The following is a 17,627-nucleotide window of genomic DNA, read 5'->3' as shown; positions in this document are numbered from 1 at the left end:
TCGGGTATCGACCTAAGCGCTGTGTCACGGTGACAAACGTCCTTGGTAGGCGAGGGAAGAGCAGATTTGCCTCGGGTGGATGATTAACAGGATTCTTGTGGCAGGATTCGGGGCGCAGACGGAAGTTTCTTATCGGACATGGATCGCCAGGTCCCGAGTGGCCTGGCAGGGATTTGTGGCTGTGTTGTGGAATGAAGGAGCACCCGGCACCACGCGAGGCACCGGCACAGACACGGCCTGCAGGGACGCGGCCCTGCAGGGCCCTCACGGCCCGGCCGGGGGCTCGGCCTGCTGCCGGCGCTGTCCGGCTGTCCGCGTGCCCATCTGTCCGTCCGTCTCCTCTGCTGCGGCCCCCATGCCCCAAGGGGATATTTTGGACACGTCCCTGAGGTCTCCCTCCACGGTGCTCGCCCGCTGTCCCCCGTTTTCAGGACTCTGTCCCTGCTGCCCACGGGACGCGCCCAAATTGCCGCAGAGTCCCCAGGTCACCCGTGCCCTCAGCCAAGATGGCGGCCGGCGCCTCACGGCGGCCGGCGCCCCCCCGCCCTCATCAAAGATGGCCGCCCCGCCCCGGAGCCCCGCGCCCGCCTTGCCCTCACCCAACATGGCGGCCCCGCCCGTTCCCATTGGCCGGCGGGCGCGACGCCGGGGCGGCCATGTTGAGTGCGGCCGCATCCCGCCGTGCCGCGCGGGCGGCGCTGCCGGAAGCGGGCGCGGGGCCGGTGTTGACAACATGGCGGCCGCGGGCGCCGCCGCGGGAGGAAGAGGCGGAGGGAGCGGCGGCGGCGGCGGGCGGGCGCAGCAGCCTCATTCATAGAACCCGGCGCGCTGCCTTCCCTCCCTCCCGCCTTCCCCCGCCCCGGCGGCCGCCTCGCCCCCTCCCCGGCGCTATGTCCTTCTTCAGGCGGAAAGGTAGGGGGGCGGCGGGCGGGCGGCCGCCGGGCTCATCCCCCGCGCGGCTGCCGGGCCCCGGCCCTGTCCCTCCGGGCATCGCTGCCGGGCCCCGCGAGGACGCGCGGGCCCTGAGGAGCGGCCTCCCCGCCAATGACGGTCAGTACCGGCGCCCGGTTCCTCCCGCGGGGTCGGGAGGGCTCGAGGGGCTCGGCTGCCGCCGGGGCTCTCCGGTGAGCGGCAGCGACCGCCGGGTGCGGCCCCCGGGCTGCCCGCGGCTCCGGACGGTGACCGGGGCGGGAGGGGGCTGTAGCACCTCCCACGTTTCGTGCGGGGTTTGAGCCTCTGAGTCCTTTACGGATGATGTTTCATTACGCTGACATACCCGGCTTTGTAAAAAATATAATGGGCTGAGAGTGTACATCACCAACTGAAAATGTCAGTGAAAAAGGGACCTCATCGCGCTGAGCTCTCCGTCAAAGCCAAATCAGTCCTTGGCAGTTTATTTTGTAATAGATCTGTTAGGGAGCACAGGCTGGGAAAATCAGGGCTCCTGAAATATTTATAATACTCCAGCAGTACAAATGGGTGCAATTTAAGTGTTCTCTGGGAGTGCAGTGTTTTGAAGGCACTTCATGCTTGTGCTGCAAGCAGGGCCCGCTCTCAACCCACCCAGATGTGGTTTGAGTGTTTTTTGTTGAAAGTGGCATCTTTTAGAAAGGGCCCCTTGGGAAAGTTCTGTTTCCTCGTGATGCTGTAGCTCGAGCGATGCAACTGCTGATCCTCTGATGCAGTGCTGTCCTGAAGCCTTTCTGGGTTACTGAATCCAAAATGCACATCCTGGGAGACAAGAACATGGTACCTGGGGTGATGTTGATGCTCTTGGCTCACACATCCTCTGGATCTGGCTCAGCCAAAGCAGCAGCACTGGAAATGTCACTCTTTGGGGAGGTTAGTGCAGTAGTTGTGGGAGAAATGAGACTAAACTTCTGTTCTTATTAGCAGATCTGAAGGCTGTGAAAGCCACTGAGGGCTTTGAGTGTGTCATAATCCTTTTTGGGGTGTTTATATACAAATGTTGGGCTGCAGAATAAAACTTTGATAGTGGTTATAAACTCTTCAAAAAGAGGTCCTGCTGCTTCATTGAGAATTGTGGAGCTGAGGTTCCATCCTGCCGTGGGATCACAGGGACAAGGTCAGCTTGGGTGGAAACTTTCTCAGGGAGAAAGCCATGAAAGGTCTGATTATCTGAGAAGTGTAATTTAGGATCTGTGTTCCTTTGATTAAAGGATCTTTGGTCAGAGAGGCAAATCAGCATTAAATGCCCAAGAGAGACACTGTGAAGAAGAGGAGAAAAGCAGCCTTTCATCTGGGCTGTGCATAAAACAAGCACTGCTTGGTGTGATCTCCGTTTTTAGATTTGGCTTTTAGAGAAGATTTGAACTGAAGCTGTGAGGAAAGCAGCACATTAAGGCTTAGTATAAAACTCTGGCCACATGCAGTTCAAAATCCTACAGACACCAATGTTCCTGGGGTGAGCTGTCATTGTTTAAGAGGATATTGCAGTGGGTAGAAATTAAAACTAATTTAAAATAAAACCGTAGCAAGGATCATAAAGCAATTGACCTGTAGAAAAATCAAAACCAAACATAAAGTGTTTTTATAGCTTGGGCCTTAAAATAAAGGTCTGTCAGACTGAGGGTGGATAATGGGTTGAGAAATCAAAGTATAACAGGTGAGCTGGGTGCTTGAGGGCACGTTATGAAATTGCTGCCAGTGGAACAGCTCATCCCTGGGGATATCTTGGGAATAACGTGTAGTCCCACAGCCTGGCTGGCCTCAGCAGTTTCTCTTTGTTTATTGTGTGCTGTTCACACACTGGGAATACTTCTTGAGTTTGTTCAGAGCATTTCAAGATGTGAATTAAAACTCTGGAACGTCATGTGCTGGTTTGGCAACCTTTGGAATGGGATTGGCCACTGGAAATCTCACCCTCAGTCCGTGTTCTGTGGTTCCTTCTGGTTTTACACAGGCACCACACAGCATCCGCTTTTTGGGGGAAGTGAAAGTGAATTCATGTAGTGAAACTTCACTCTCTAAAATTTGTCTTGGGTTGGAGCTGATTTTGTCCCCTCCTGTTACTGATGTCACTTGTTTGTGCTCAGAGCTGCGGGGGACAGAGGCAGCCTGTGTGGGAAGGGTTGGGACACGACCCTGGACTTCTTATTTCCAGTAGTAAGTAGGTATTTAGGGAGCAACTGAGTAGCTTGGAAAGAAGGAAGGGAGGTATTTAAACTGAAAATAGGCTTATAGAGGGCTCTGGTGTGGAAACCAGGAATTTGTGCTGATAGCTAGGAACTGGTTTGATGAAATATTGGAGTGATTTGGGAAAGATGAGAGTTCGTAGAGGTTGCTTGGCTCCCTCTGTGCCTTGGTGATTTGTCTCCTGTCCATCAGCTCCAGTTATGTAAAGTCTGGTTACCCTTCCTGCTGCATCGGGCTGCAGGAGGTCAGTGTGGAGAGAATCCGCCTCTTTTAATGGACACTTAAACCCCACTGCTACAGAACGTGCTCCTTGGCAGCTGAAATTGCCGACCCTGAGTTGCCAGTGTGCAGCCCTGCAGCGCTTGTGCTCGCAGGGGAGGCTGGCAGGCAGCGCTGCAGCCACCGGGCCAGGGCAGTTGTGTAACCGGAGACCGGAGTTCCCCTTTAAAATATTTAACATCCTTAGGTCGGTATACGAACGCTTCGGGTGGGATTTTTTGATGCGTTTTGTGATGTAAATGTGGGATTGTGCTGTGCCTTGTGCTTACCTTAGGAAGGGCTTGCACTGTCGGTGTTCAGGGATGACCTATTTGTAGTAATAATCCTTGCCTGGAGCTGCCTCTCTGGTAGATCACATTCTCCAGTATCACCTCTGCATTTGTTTCTCTGCCATCCTGTTTATGTGCTGCTTGGGCTTCTTTATTTTCATTTTGAATAGATTGCCTCCTTCACTTCCTTTAGGATCTTCCTTTAAAAAATAGTAATATTAAAAAAAATAAATCCTCAGAGCGCTTTTCCATCCCGACTTTTTATACCGTTATCTCCCCATCAGTTGCTCACCCGGGGTTTGATGATGATTAAGCAAGACTATTTGTGAGAGAATTAACTGTTTGCAGGGAGTTTCTAGAGCATTTCTGTGGTATCCATCATGTGCATGGAAGCAGCTCCATGGAGCCAGAGCCAGCCCACATCTCCTCAGTGTTGGGTGTTGTGCTGTTCTTCCTGTAGCAAAGTGAAATGTTGTTTTTAGGTCATTTTTGGTTCACAGAGAGCACCTGCCAGTGCTTTACACTTAAAACACACCTTTCCCACTCTTCCCAGTTCATGCTGTTTATTAAAGTCACTCTGAATGTAGCTTTAATCTATAGACAGCAAACAGCTTCCTCCATGGAAATTTAACAGACTGTATTTCATTAAACTTAATTAATGGATGATAAGGTTTTGCTTTTGAAAATAAGTCAACAGAAAAACTTTGAAAGCCTCTGTCAGTTACTGGATGTGCAATTTAAATAAGAAATCAGTTTTAACAAAATTATAGTTTCCATCTGCCTCTGATACTTGCTGATGTTGGGAATTCTATGTCCATTCTCAGGTAAATGCCACCAGTGACCCAAAATAGCATTAACATTTTCCCTTCTATTTTACAGTGAAAGGCAAAGAACAAGAAAAGACCACAGGTGTGAAAGCAATTAACAGTAAGATCAAACTTCTGTCTGTAAATCAGATCTCTGCCGTCATCCACCATTTTTATTTTACCCAACAGGATCATTTCCTTTCTCCTGAGCACAGATCTGACCTGTGTATCAAACCCAAACTAAACCCAGAACTTAATTCTGTTTCTGGGTATTTATAGTAACTAATCTTTCCTCCTCATCTTGCTGAATGTGTAGGTGCAGAAGGTTATTAAGTTATGTCAGGCATGAGCTTTAATTCAAAGCGATCAGGCAGTCTGGTCACCTTGCATGTGCTGCTTGTTCCTTATCCACAACAAATTGCTCCTGAAGTTTCTTGCTCAGATGCAAAGTCCAGCTTCACTGTGTCTGATTTACAGAAGATTCAGCTTTGGTGGGGCTTGTGAGAGAGATCTAAATCCTGAATGAGCCATTCTGCTGCTGCTGTGTGTGGTGCAGAAGTCTTGCTGCTAAATCTCTTAGGAAAGGAGAAAAGATCTTGGTGGAGAAAAGAGATTTATAAACTGTAGGAAAACAAGGTTGCTTATCCTTTCAGATTTTTTTTGCAGTACTGAAGGGAGATGAGGTAAATGCCAGAATCTGATCTGTTACTTTTATACCCTCAGACAAAATCCTGTTTCTGTGCTTGGTAATGTGTTATCTGCACATCAAGAGAAAATTACAGGCTTATTTCACCTTGATGGTCTGCCTTTCAAATGAAATGCAGGAAACAGTGAGTTGCATCCATTTCATAGCCACACCTCACCTTTCAGTGCAACTACCAGTATGGTGACCCTGAAAATAAACTTGAAAATGTGTAGTATTGCACGTTGTGAGCTGCTGCAGCAGAGAACACTTTTGTTTGTCCCTTAGAGAGAGTAGAACATTTTTTTTCTCAAATGTCGATAATACAAAATTAAATTTAAATCTAATTAACAAAAGCCTGTGGCATTATGAGGAGTGTGGCTCTGGCACTACACAAGTAACCTCCACTGAATTTTCCCACTGCTGCCATCCCTTGGCCTTGGAAAAAAGGTATTGTCTCCGTTATTGCTGGTATGAAATACCCAGAGGATTTGTAAGAAGCAGCAAGTGGTGTCTTGGTGTCTATTCTTGCAACTGCACAAACACTTGGCAATAATTTAAATGTTTCCATTGCTCCTGAGGTATCTGTGATGTGACATGTAAGTGTGAAATTGTCAACTGCTGTCATAAAATTGGCAATAAAAATAAAGTGATGCAGCATGGAAGTCATGAAGCCCAGGCTGCCTGACACCTTGATGGAACACATCCCTGGGAGGTGCTGAGATAATCAGCTCATCTGATGTGCTTTTTTTTTGGTTTTTTTTTTTGAGTCAGAGTGTCCCTGCATGACATCTTCATCTGACACAGCTTCCTGAGTGCTTTGGAATCTGCTGTGAGCATGTTTGGGTTTTTCTCAGCTTTGTTATCCATTAACAATTAGCAGAGTTTTGTGTGAGGAAGTTCTTATTTGTTCTTTTTGAGCTCCAGCCACTTGTGTTCTGAAACAGCCAGAGGGGGTTAAGTTTATAACCCTGGGTTTCAACAGAGGTATTTCCTTATTGGTTTTTTTTTTGTTTTTTTTTTTTTTTTACTCTTGCAACCAAAGAGAAGCAACAGAAATATTTTTGAGAAATAACTTTTATTAAATAAACCTCACAGATATCTTTGCAGTTCAGGATTTTAAAACACATTTTAGCTTTCAAAAAGGCATGGAAATGGATTGGCAGGAGCATTAGGACTAAACTAAATTCCTGACAGAGTTTAAAGTTGTTACAAGTAGTGGTTATCAAGGAAGCAGGAAGGCTGAGGAATATTTCACATGTAAACTTAGACATGGCATCTCTTGATTTGCTACTGAATAAGGAAGATGGAGGTGGGTGGGAGTTCATTCTTGCAATAATAAAACTTGTGGTCTTTAATCAGACCCTTGAACAAAGATGGCACACAGTGGTACAGTGAGGTTTTAATGAGACTGACTCTTGCAAACTCCCTGGTATATTTTGGGGTGCTTAGCATCGGGCATTGCTTAGAAGAGGTCTTGGGGTCCCTGTGCTTTAACAGCTCCTGTCTTGATTCCAGCTCCAATGCCAATCCATTCCCCTCAGAGAAGCACTAGGAATCATGCCTTGCTGGAGGCTGCAGGACCAAGCCATGTGGCCATCAATGCCATCTCTGCCAACATGGACTCCTTCTCCAGCAGCCGCACAGCTGCCCTCAAGAAGCAGCCAAGTCACATGGAAGCTGCTCACTTTGGAGACTTAGGTAAGGCTGTAATGATGTCAACTTTTCTCTTTATTCTGTGTGTTCCTGGTACATTCACCATCCCATTCAGATAAACAAATAGGTAATAAAGGTGTGGCTGCTGTTACGGTAGCATCTGTGTTACCCTGAGAGGGTTTTGAAGGGAACAGACAATTCCTTTGTCACTGTGTTGGAATTCCCTCTTCACAGTCTCACGGCAGGACACTTCTGTATGCAGCCCCCACGTGTGTGGTACAATGTGAACTCACTCCCTTTCATGTTTTCCTTTAGGCAGATCGTGTCTGAACTACCAGGCTCAAGAGACCAAATCAAGCCTTTCCAAGACCCTTGAACAAGTCCTGCAGGACAATGTAGCCCTCCCTTACTTCATCCAGTTCATGGAGCTGCGCAGGATGGAGCACTTGGTGAAATTTTGGTTAGAGGCCGAGAGCTTCCACTCCACCACCTGGTCCCGCATCCGCGCGCACAGCCTGAACACGGTGAAGCAGAGCTCCCTGGCAGAGCCAGTGTCCCCCTCCAAACAGCAGGAATTGGCCTCCTCTCCTCCTGCTGGGTGGCTGGAGGAGAGACTGGAGGGCTCTGGCTCAGCCCAGCTGCTCCATCCTGAGCCTGACAGAACTGCCAGCAGCCAGAACCACGTGGGGCTGCCGGGGCGGGAGAGCCACAGCACCGCAGCTCTGGCTCTGAGGAAACCAGAGACAGGGACTCACTCTCTTCCAGCTGATCAGCAAGAATCTTCCAAGCTTTCAGTATCAAATAGAAACAGCCCCTCTTCTGCACTAAAGGACTTGTCAGGAAAACTCATGAAAAGTAAGTGCTGTGTGTTCCCTTCGGTTGAACAGGTGGGAAATGGAGAATGGTTTTGTGCAGGGAGCTGCCTCAGTTCTCAGCAAGCCTGATGTGGTGTTGCAAGGAAGAAAGTTTTATGTATCACTGATGTTAACTTGTTGCTGGACAGTTCCAGTTGTGTATTGCTTGACTTGTTTAAAAATAAAAAAGCTGCTGAAGAGACTTCAAAATCATTGTGTACTCAATGAGCTTAGGTTGCTTCTGTTCTTCCATGTGGACTCATAAGAAATTAAATGAACATTGCTATGTCTAGTTCTTCCCTCAACCATCCCATCTTAAAAGAATTGCAGAAAGTTTGGATGGTGGGGCTGAGAAATAATAATTAACTTGCCATGGAAGGTAAATATCCTGTATTGCATAAAATGATATAAGTAGTGGTTGCAAGAGACTTGTGGAGATTTATGTGTGGAATGTACTGTTTTTGTTCTTGGATTTATTTGATAGAGTTCCTCCCCTTGTAACTGATTTGTTGTCATTTGGATTCCACTTCTTCAGAGGCTGCTGGAAGTAAGGATGAAATTAAAATATTTCCTTTTGGTAGTGAGCTACATGCACAGTAACGTTTCTCTACTTTGCATCTACTCAGTCCTCCCTCATTTGTGCAAGTCTGCAGGCAAAAAGGGAAATACTTCTTTCTTCATATTGGTTCCTTTTGTTTGCCCAACTGTTTCCTTGTGTTGCATCCCTTTTTCTTGCTGTATGTCTTTCTCATGTAGTTATTTATCATGTGCCTCCACAAAACATAACCTCAGCCCCAAAGTCACTTAAACAAAGAAAATGATGTTTTAGTCATCAAAGCACCTCTGCTTTCTGATGTCTAAAAAGAATTTGAGAACCCGGGGTCCTTATTGAGAAATCTGAGAAAAATTTGAGTGTAATTTTTTTTCCTCTCTTCCAGACCAGAGTCCCAAGTCTCAAAAGGTGATGTGTAAAGAACACAACTTGTTTGAGGCATATAATTTTAAGGTTTTTTTTCCTAGTAATTCCCATATAATGCAAGTGACTTCTCTGTGATGAGAGCTAAAAACTGGGAATTTCACTTGCCTGAAAGGTGCTGCTTCTGGGACTATGGTGTGCATCTGAGGAAGTGGGTTCATCACTGAGAATTAGACACCTGCTTTTCTGAAGAGCAGATATTTGTTACTCACTTATACCAAGGAATTCCAAGTTTGATTCTGTGTTTCTTCCCCACAGGTATAGAACGGGATGCAGTTAAGACTTTTACCAAATATATTTCTCCAGATGCTGCTAAACCAATCCCTATTACAGAAGCAATGAGAAATGACATAGTTGGTAAGAATAAATAACTGCTTCCTCATTTCAGAGCTCTGTCCTCATAAAAATGTGTCACTAATACATCACACGTTTGTATTTATCTTTATTTTTATGAATTTTAAAGGTAGCTGTAAAAAGATAGAAGATTACAAGTATCAGTGGACCTAACCTTCAGCAGTGCTGTGAATATCCTCATAAAATCTTTCAGAGATTTTGTTTAAATTAGGGAAAGAATTCTTGGTGGTTATGGAGGGGATCCAATCAAATGGATCAATCAAATACTTTAGCCATGTTATTATTATTTGGCCAGCTTTGAAAGATGGCTTAGTCAGAACCAGCTGATTCTGGTGGATTTGAACTGCAATTTTTCATTAACTAGTCCTTGCTCGTGCCTTTCAGCTCCATCAGCCAAATCCATGTTAAAATTAACCTGGTCTTCCTTTGCAGCAAAGATCTGTGGGGAGGATGGCCAAGTGGATCCCAACTGCTTTGTTACAGCACAGTCCATAGTGTTCAGTGCAATGGAACAAGAGTGAGTTGATGCAATGGTTTGGGTTCTTGTGTCTCTCATCCTAAAGGTTCTGTTAAAAATGTTGATGGAGACATAACCATATCAGCACTTTCTTGTGCTGTCTTCTGTATTTGAAACTGCTCAGATCCCCTCCTCCAAACCCATTCCTGCTGAACTTGGCTGTTCACACTGTTGTGTTCTTTATCTCCTTCTGGTGCCATTTACAAGCCCGCCCTGTTTTCTGCTTGTTTTGCTTTTATCCAACCAAAAGTATCAGAGTTCTGGGCAAGAGCTAATTGTTTCTGAGGGTGCCTTGGGTGCTGCTGACCCTGATAACTGATTGTCCCTGTTTCTGTGCAGGCACTTTAGTGAGTTTTTGCGGAGTCACCATTTCTGTAAATACCAGATTGAGGTGCTGACCAGTGGGACTGTGTATCTGGCTGACATTCTGTTCTGTGAGTCAGCCCTGTTCTACTTCTCTGAGGTGAGTGTCAACGTTTGGGTTTGCTTTTAGATCCCTTTCTAGTAGATGAAAAAATTCTGTTCATTCCTTGGTGGCTTTAGGTTGGATATTGGGAAGGAATTGTGAGGGTAGGGAGGCCCTGGCACAGGGTACCCAGAGAAGCTGTGGCTGCCTCTGGTTCCCTGGAAGTGTCCAAGGCCAGGTTGGATGAGACTTGGAGCAACCTGGGGTAGTGGAAGGTGTCCCTGCCCATGGCAGGGGGTTGGAGCTGAATCATTTTTAGGGTCCCATTCCACCCAAACAATTCTGTAATTCTATGAGTCTAGTATAATAAAAAACCCAAGGTGTATTTTTTTCTGAGAGAAAATGCATTGAACTTTTTCCTGCCCCCATGTAGAGCTAATTCAAATGTTCAGACCTGTCCATTGTGTTATGGAATGAGTATTTGTGATTTCCTCTGCAGTTAGTGAATGCTTCTCAGAGTCTCTTTGCTTTGTAGAAGCTTTGACATTGTCATCACAATCTTCACATTGTAGTGACTGTTAATGCCTGAAGTGTTGTTACAGGGAACAAATCATAACCAGTGCTATGTGGAGAGGCTTTAGTGATGTGATAGGTTAAATAAAAGATTTCACAGTTTCAGGCTCCTGCATCTTTAAGGAATCAGCTCTTGGCATACTTGTCCTGACAGTCTGACAAGCTGATGTAGTTTGAAACTGCAGCTTGGGAAGCTGAGACAATGTGCTGAGCACAGTATAAGCTAAATGTAGCATGAAAATGGTGTTTCCTGTCCTAGGATGAGACAGATAGTTTTTTGGAAACTGAGTGTTAAAAGAAGTACAGAAAAGAAATGTCAGAAATTCTGTCTCTCTCTTTTTTTTTTTTTTGCCTCCAAGCAAGCTGAATCTGTCTGAAACAAAGTCAAAAAATTATGTCTTGGTGACAATTTTGCATCACTAATATATGGCCTATGTTTCTTGTTCTAAATGGGAAGAAGGAAGTGAAAAGATTATTAAAAGTTTCTTGTTAAAACTTCTTTAATCTCTTCTTTTTCTGATTTCCCTTCCAGTACATGGAGAAGGAAGATGCAGTTAATGTATTGCAGTTCTGGTTGGCAGCAGATAACTTCCAGTCTCAGCTTGCTGCCAAAAAAGGCCAGTATGATGGACAAGAAGCACAGAATGATGCCATGATTTTGTATGACAAGTGAGGGAGTTCAACAATCCTTTGTTTCTGTACTTGTGGTTTTGTGTTGTGCTGTGCAAAAGGAATTTCTCTCACTCTTGGGCTGTTCTGCTGGAGGTGCATTTTATCAAGGTGGCTTTTGATGTGTTTGCACACGTGAACTTTTCACATTTTTTTATATACATGAGGAGAAATCCTTACAAGGATTCTATTTCTAAACATAACTCAGGATATTACTTGATTGCTTGAGTTTGGTTGGGAAATATCAAAGCTGATTGGCTGCCATTTGAAAATGGAAGGGGTTTAAGCATAACAGCAGATACAGCACTGCAGAAAAACCTTGTTGTTCAGATACTGTTATCCATATAAAGCAGGCTGTAGAAACTGTTCTCACACATAATAAAAGCCAACTAGTGCTTGTTCTTGGTATTGTGAACTATTTCCTTTTTTAAGGAAGCAGTCAGATCCTTTTTAATATCAGACTTTCAGGAGAGGAACTTTCTTCCTGTACTTTGTGTTTCACTTTAGCAATAAGACAGCTGGGAGACACAGAGCACAGCTGCTTCCAGGAAATGTTTGTTCTTAATCTCAAGTGTGAGGCTCTACCACAACTTGAGTTATTACCCAAGAAGGAAATAATAATTGGAGAGGAAGCAAATGCTTCACTCAGCGGTTCATCAATCATTCCCCCATCCTTAAACTCCTTTTTGCAAGGATGTGAGCAGTAGAGCTTATGCTGCTTTGGATGTTTCTGGGTGTTTCCTGCTCCTTTCCTGTTTTCTATTCTCTGTTCTTCATCTGTGTTTCGGGCCAGGGCTCTCAGAACTGTTTCTGGGAGGGGGGTGTCTCACCTGTAGTCAGTGGGGACCAGGTGTGTGCAGGTTTTTTTGCAGTGTCTGGGGGACAGGTGGGCACTGAGCACTTGCAGAGGTTTGCAAATCCTGTTTGTGTTGTTTCCTTGCCCTGCCCCAGGTACTTCTCCCTGCAGGCCACGCATCCTCTGGGGTTTGATGACTCTGTGAGGCTGGAGATTGAGTCCAACATCTGCAGGGAGGGGGGGCCTCTCCCCAACTGCTTCACCACTCCCTTAAGGCAGGCATGGACAACCATGGAGACGGTGAGATCCTTCTTCAGAGTGGGGTTCACACTTAGTGAAGGTGATGTGGGGTTTCCATAGTGTGCCTCTGATTTCTCCTGTTCCCTTACTGACTTCCTGTTACCTGGATAATAGAACAGCTTCAGGAAAATCTGCCAGACTCTTTTCTCCAGCCTGATTTGAAGATACCACCCACTGGCTGCTGTTAATGCTCTGTAAAATGTTTGTCTCGGGTGGTTATTGCAGTCTAATGGAAGTAACAGAATTTCCTCCCATGTGAATTGCTATCAACAGCTTATTTTATATCTTTAGAAAAATTTTCCTTCCTCTTAGTAGGAGTTGTATGCAAGTCTAATACAGGTGCTGTGGTTAATAATGTAACTCTGGGATACCCAGATACCAGAAATGAATGATTTGATTCTGGAGCTGCAGAGAATTATGAACAGTGAAACAGAATAATTGTAAAGCCTGTTTGGCTGTCAAGCTTAAGTTTCTAGAGGGGAAAAAAGCTCCTCTAAACTTCAGTTCCAGTTACTGGGGGATTTAATTAATAGACAGTTGGGTTTGGTCATTTTGCAGTAAGATTAAAACTTAAAGCAATGCATTTGCTAATCCACAATAATTCCATGCATGTATGCTTTTACTTGTGTTCCATCTACACAAGGACTGAGATGTTTGTATGCAGACCAGTCTTGATTAAAGAGGACTTTTCCTATCTCTCAGGTTTTCCTACCTGGTTTCTTGTCCAGCAACCTTTACTACAAATACTTGAATGACCTCATCCATTCAGTACGAGGAGATGAATTCCCAGGAGGGAACATTGCACTGAGTATTCATGGCCCTGGTAGCTCTCCTGACACTGATTTCATAGGGAGCACGGATGGCTCTGCCTCCCAGGTACCACTTTGGGTTTTCTGTGTCAATATCCAAATTTTTACCCTGTAAGGAAACACCATTCCACTTTCATTTCAAACCTGTTTTGTGTTAGGGTGTGTTTAATCTACCTGCAGCTCAGTTCTGTCAGAAGTGTCTCTGCTATTTGTTGTACCCAAAGCCTTGTGCTGCTGTTACTTCTTCACATCATTGATGTCTTTATTAAGCTGCTACTATTACTGAGGACTTTTTCCTGATGCCATAATATCTGAGAATGCTTGTTATTAGAAATAACATTATTTTGTTAATACCATAGTTACAACTTTAGGTGAAAACTGACACTTGTGAATATGCTATCAGATTTAAATATAAACATGTGAGCTTTGTGTACTCAGTTCTCTTAAAGTGCCAGATCTTCTGTCCTGAAGAGTAAACTCCTTTCCAGGGCTGAAGGCATCAATCTGCTCACAGAGCAGATGTTGGCTAGCCTGTAACCAGGGCAGCTTCAAACTGCAAGCCCAGCTGAGAGCAGAAGAGCCAAGCAAGTGCTGCTTTTATTGAACTCTGCAGGGCTACCCTGAGTTTCAAATCCAGTATCCACACCAGTGTTAGTCATGTCCTGGCTTTCCAGCTACTTGGAAGCTGTACTACCTGCTTTTACTATTTTTAAACCTCATAATTTGCAAGGAGGGAATATTCTTCCCCTAGCTGTGAAGTGGGAAATAAAATCTGTGTTCTTGAAGCCTCCTGCTGCTCGATCCTCTGAGCAGGAGGAACTGCTGGTAATTGACTGGGCAATTTAGGAAATGAGGTGCTGCTTTCTGTGGTGTGCATTCCTGCTTGTCTGAATAGGAGAATCTCTGGGTCTCTGCATATTTTTGCATAAAGAGCAGCAGGAAAGGAGCTGCCATTGGTGTTCCTGTTCTGTGCTGAGGCAATAATGGATTGCTGTGTGTTATGCCCTCCATGCTGTTGCTCTGATGTTTCCTTGGCTCTTTTTTTTTTCATAATCTTATATAAATACTCCAGGCCAGAAGATAAATGTTTGTTCTCTGTGCATGGGGGAGGCATCTGTGTTTGGGAATTGCTTACCAAGAGCAGGAGAGGAATGTTGCAGACTCATAACAAATGATTTACGAGCACACACGGATCTGTGGAGCTGATAATGCTCAGGCAGCAGCGTGTGCTGACCTGAGCTTTGTGTCTTTGGCCCTGTCCACAGAACTTTATCATCCCTCTGCTAAAAACAATGTCCTATGAGTTGGGAATTCAAGGCTGTGTAGACACAATAATTATTTTATACTCTTGCTTAGAGATTTGATGGAGGTTTATCTGTGTTAAAAGCACTAAAATTACAGTTTTGTTAAGAAGCTCGTAGTTGTCTGCATTGGGCACTAATACTTAGAATTTTTATTTGTAGTCCAATGTCAAAAAGGCTAATGTTAAAATCCTGAAAAATTTTGATGAAGCAATAATTGTAGATGCTGCAAGTCTGGATCCAGAATCTTTGTATCAACGAACATATGCAGGGTAAGGTTCATTTCAGTGTATTGTTTCCTTTCTGGTTACATGTTTCACCTCTGTTTCATTTTTGCTGTGTCCTCCTTCATGGAGAATAGGCCTGAATGCAAGATCTTAGTCTATGTCGTAATATTTGACACTAAATTTATTTCAGTAGTGTGATCTAACACCTGGTGAATGTCTCTTTGACCAAAATGGCAGCCATGAAAATATTTCTAATTGGTTTTTCTCTTTCTCTTAGTTATTGTTCCTCTTTGATTCCAAAATATGGCCAAGTATGTAGCCAAATATAGCTTTCCATAATGCCAAAGTCCTTTTGATCACCCACATGGTTCTTCACTCCTTTCCTCAGGAAGATGACGTTTGGAAGAGTCAGTGACCTGGGCCAGTTCATCAGAGAATCTGAACCAGAGCCTGATGTCAAAAAATCAAAAGGTTTGCTTTGCTCTTTCTCTCCATTTCTATAAACCTCTGCAGAGCTGCTCACTCCCCTGCTGGAGTTTACATAGGCAGTGTTTGACTCTTTCCAGATCTGTTTTAAGCCAAACAGAGATGCAGTGGGGGATTGGCCTGTGCTGAGGCAAAACCCATCTATGCCCAGTTTCCTATCCAAATTCTGCTTTTCTGGTCCAGCTGGACTCCAGGGAGCATAAGCAGCTTGTGGGAGTTGGAGCTGTTGATGGAACCTGGCAGGAATGGAAGTGTCAGCAGCTGAGCTGGTGATCAAACCTTCAAAGCTTTGGTCTTGAGAAGAAAAAGAAATGCAGGTCTCCACATGCTTCCCATCCAGGCTTGGACTTGCTTCTGGTGCTGTTTTTCAGCTCTGGGAAAGGCTCAGTGTCCAGATGGTTCCAGGCAGTCCCTTGTCTTTCCTGCCACTCCATGTCCTGAATGCCAGCAGAGCAAACCCTTCAGAAGGGTGTAAGGAATTAGTTTTGTACCTCACTCTTGCTGACATAACTTGCTTGTTGTTTTTATCTCTACCAGGGTCCATGTTTTCACAAGCAATGAAGAAATGGGTTCAAGGAAATACAGATGAGGTGCGTCCTCTTTCATGTTCTTCTTGTGACTTTGTGCTTTAGAGAAATAAAGTATTGATGTTCTTAATCCTGGCTGTTATCTCTGAGTATTTTTTTGCTGCACCAAGAACAGGGAGACTCTGTGTGCTAAATATAACTTGATTGCATGTATGTGTGAAATTTGTTTGCTCTTTGCCAGTGCTTGCTGGTTGAACTGATTAAGAATGTGCTTGAAGTCAGGATTTTTCTTATTGTGGTTTTATATATCTATAAGTAGGGGTAGAAGTGCTGTTTGATTTTTATGGTGAAGTGACCATTGCACATGGATTCCAGGCTGCATTTTTCCCCCCTCTGATGGCTTAGACAAATCCCCAAGAAATAAATCTAAAATCTCCACTAACTTTCTTGGAAATTGCATCAAGCCTTAAGTACAATAACTGAAGTTAACGCTGTACTTGGAAGCCAGGTGCATTTCCATTGAGAGAGGGTATGTTGATACAGGTTATGGAGTCGTGAGTCCAATGCTGTGCTGAGAGCACTGTGTTTTTCTTTTAAGAACCTGAAGCTATCTGTGTTTTGGGCTGTGTTTTTCAGGCTCAAGAAGAGATGGCTTGGAGGATAGCAAAGATGATTGTCAACGACGTCATGCAGCAGGCGCAGTGTGAGCAGCCTTTGGAGAAGGTCACCAAGGTAGGGGGTGGAAAAGCTGCTGTCTTCAGCTGGCTTCAGCCAGGCTGTGGGAGGAGCAGAGAGCTCTCACTTGCCTTCCTCCTGTGGCTGAAACCCACGCTGGTAAATGTTCAAACCAGCAGAGCATGAGAGGAAGAAACAAAGGTTGGAAGTGTTTCGGCCTACGTGTGATGTAGGAATTTCTCAACAGATGCCTGCGGTGGTTCTCCTGTGCAAGAATTAAACTTGTCTTAGTTTAATGAGTCTGCAAACTGCCTAATTAGTTAAAAGGGTGATCTGTGCTGCAGGATGAAGTGTAATTCCTTACTTGAGCTCACACTTGCTGTGTCCTCTTAGTCAGAAGTGGTATTTCTGCTTGAAGTGTCAGTAAAACTCAACAGCTGTGAATTTGTCTCACTGGGGGCACTCACACAATTTTGTATCCAGACTTTAAAAAGATACAGTAGCCCTGTCCATAGGTTTGTGTATTGTTGCTTAGTGGCTGTGTTGTGTTCTCTGTCTAAGAACTGTAGCTTGGTTCTTAGGTAGCAGTTGGATTTTGTGAAATACTGGTGACGGCAGGTTACCAAGTTAATGTCTGGTACTTCTGACTTTCAGGCATGTGAGTTTGTTAAAATTAACTTGCATTGTGTTCAGTTATTGAAGGTAAACATGTGCCAAAGCCCAGTTATTGGATCCAAATGGGTGGATCCATAGTTTCACTTGTGTGAGTGTTTTCTTTCTAATAGAGCAGTAACATTTAAATGACTTGTATAATGATTTCACTTAATAGCTTGGCTGCAAATGATACAACTCCAGTCTGCCTGGATGAAAAGGTCACTCAGCAGAGTATTTAGAAGTCTCAGATGGCTGCAGATGCTCTGGATTCAATTAAGAAAGTAATCAAAAGGTTGAATGTGTTTGGATTAGGTTTTTTCTTCCCCAAACTCAAACAAACCTGGCTTCAACATTTTTAAATACAAAATGTCTTTCTATTGAGCAATCACCTTGCATGTTTTAGGGTAAAATGAACTGTTTTTCCCTTTTCCAGCTATGATTTTAGAAACTCCAGGACAGGAAATCTGGTTTTCCACTTTGAGAACGAGTGAACTTTCCCCATTTGTGGATTCTTTAACACAGCCAATAAAAACAAAGCACTGTTACTCCAACTGCTGGAATCTCCCTCATTTCTAAGGAATAATGAAAAAGAAGTAATCCTGGACCTCCACTGTGGAGAGTGAAGAAACACTTTTCCCTGGTGTACGTGGCATTC

At 44.6% G+C, this 17,627-nt stretch overlaps 1 protein-coding gene across 2 annotated transcripts; it reads left to right on the top strand.

The window, feature by feature from the left end:
- The first annotated feature begins 878 nt into the window (after positions 1-878).
- Positions 879-17,031, top strand: AKAP10 (A-kinase anchoring protein 10). 2 transcript variants are annotated; one of them, XM_062507142.1, is made up of 14 exons: positions 879-912; positions 4,584-4,631; positions 6,711-6,893; positions 7,164-7,703; positions 8,937-9,035; positions 9,465-9,549; positions 9,889-10,012; positions 11,061-11,197; positions 12,149-12,293; positions 12,996-13,169; positions 14,566-14,675; positions 15,019-15,101; positions 15,654-15,706; positions 16,280-17,031. In XM_062507142.1, the coding sequence occupies exons 1-14, from the start codon at positions 891-893 to the stop codon at positions 16,502-16,504; spliced, it is 2,028 nt and encodes a 675-aa protein (XP_062363126.1). In that variant the 5' UTR covers positions 879-890; the 3' UTR covers positions 16,505-17,031. The 2 variants fall into 2 exon arrangements, with proteins under 2 accessions (XP_062363126.1, XP_062363125.1); XM_062507141.1 differs by lacking the exons at positions 879-912; positions 4,584-4,631 and adding an exon at positions 5,007-6,024.
- The last annotated feature ends 596 nt before the right edge of the window (positions 17,032-17,627 follow it).

The sequence above is a fragment of the Cinclus cinclus genome, chromosome 22 (genome assembly GCF_963662255.1).
Source record: "Cinclus cinclus chromosome 22, bCinCin1.1, whole genome shotgun sequence".
NCBI lineage: Eukaryota > Metazoa > Chordata > Aves > Passeriformes > Cinclidae > Cinclus > Cinclus cinclus.
Note: the sequence above shows the minus strand (reverse complement) of the source record. Positions and strands in the feature narration are given on the sequence as shown.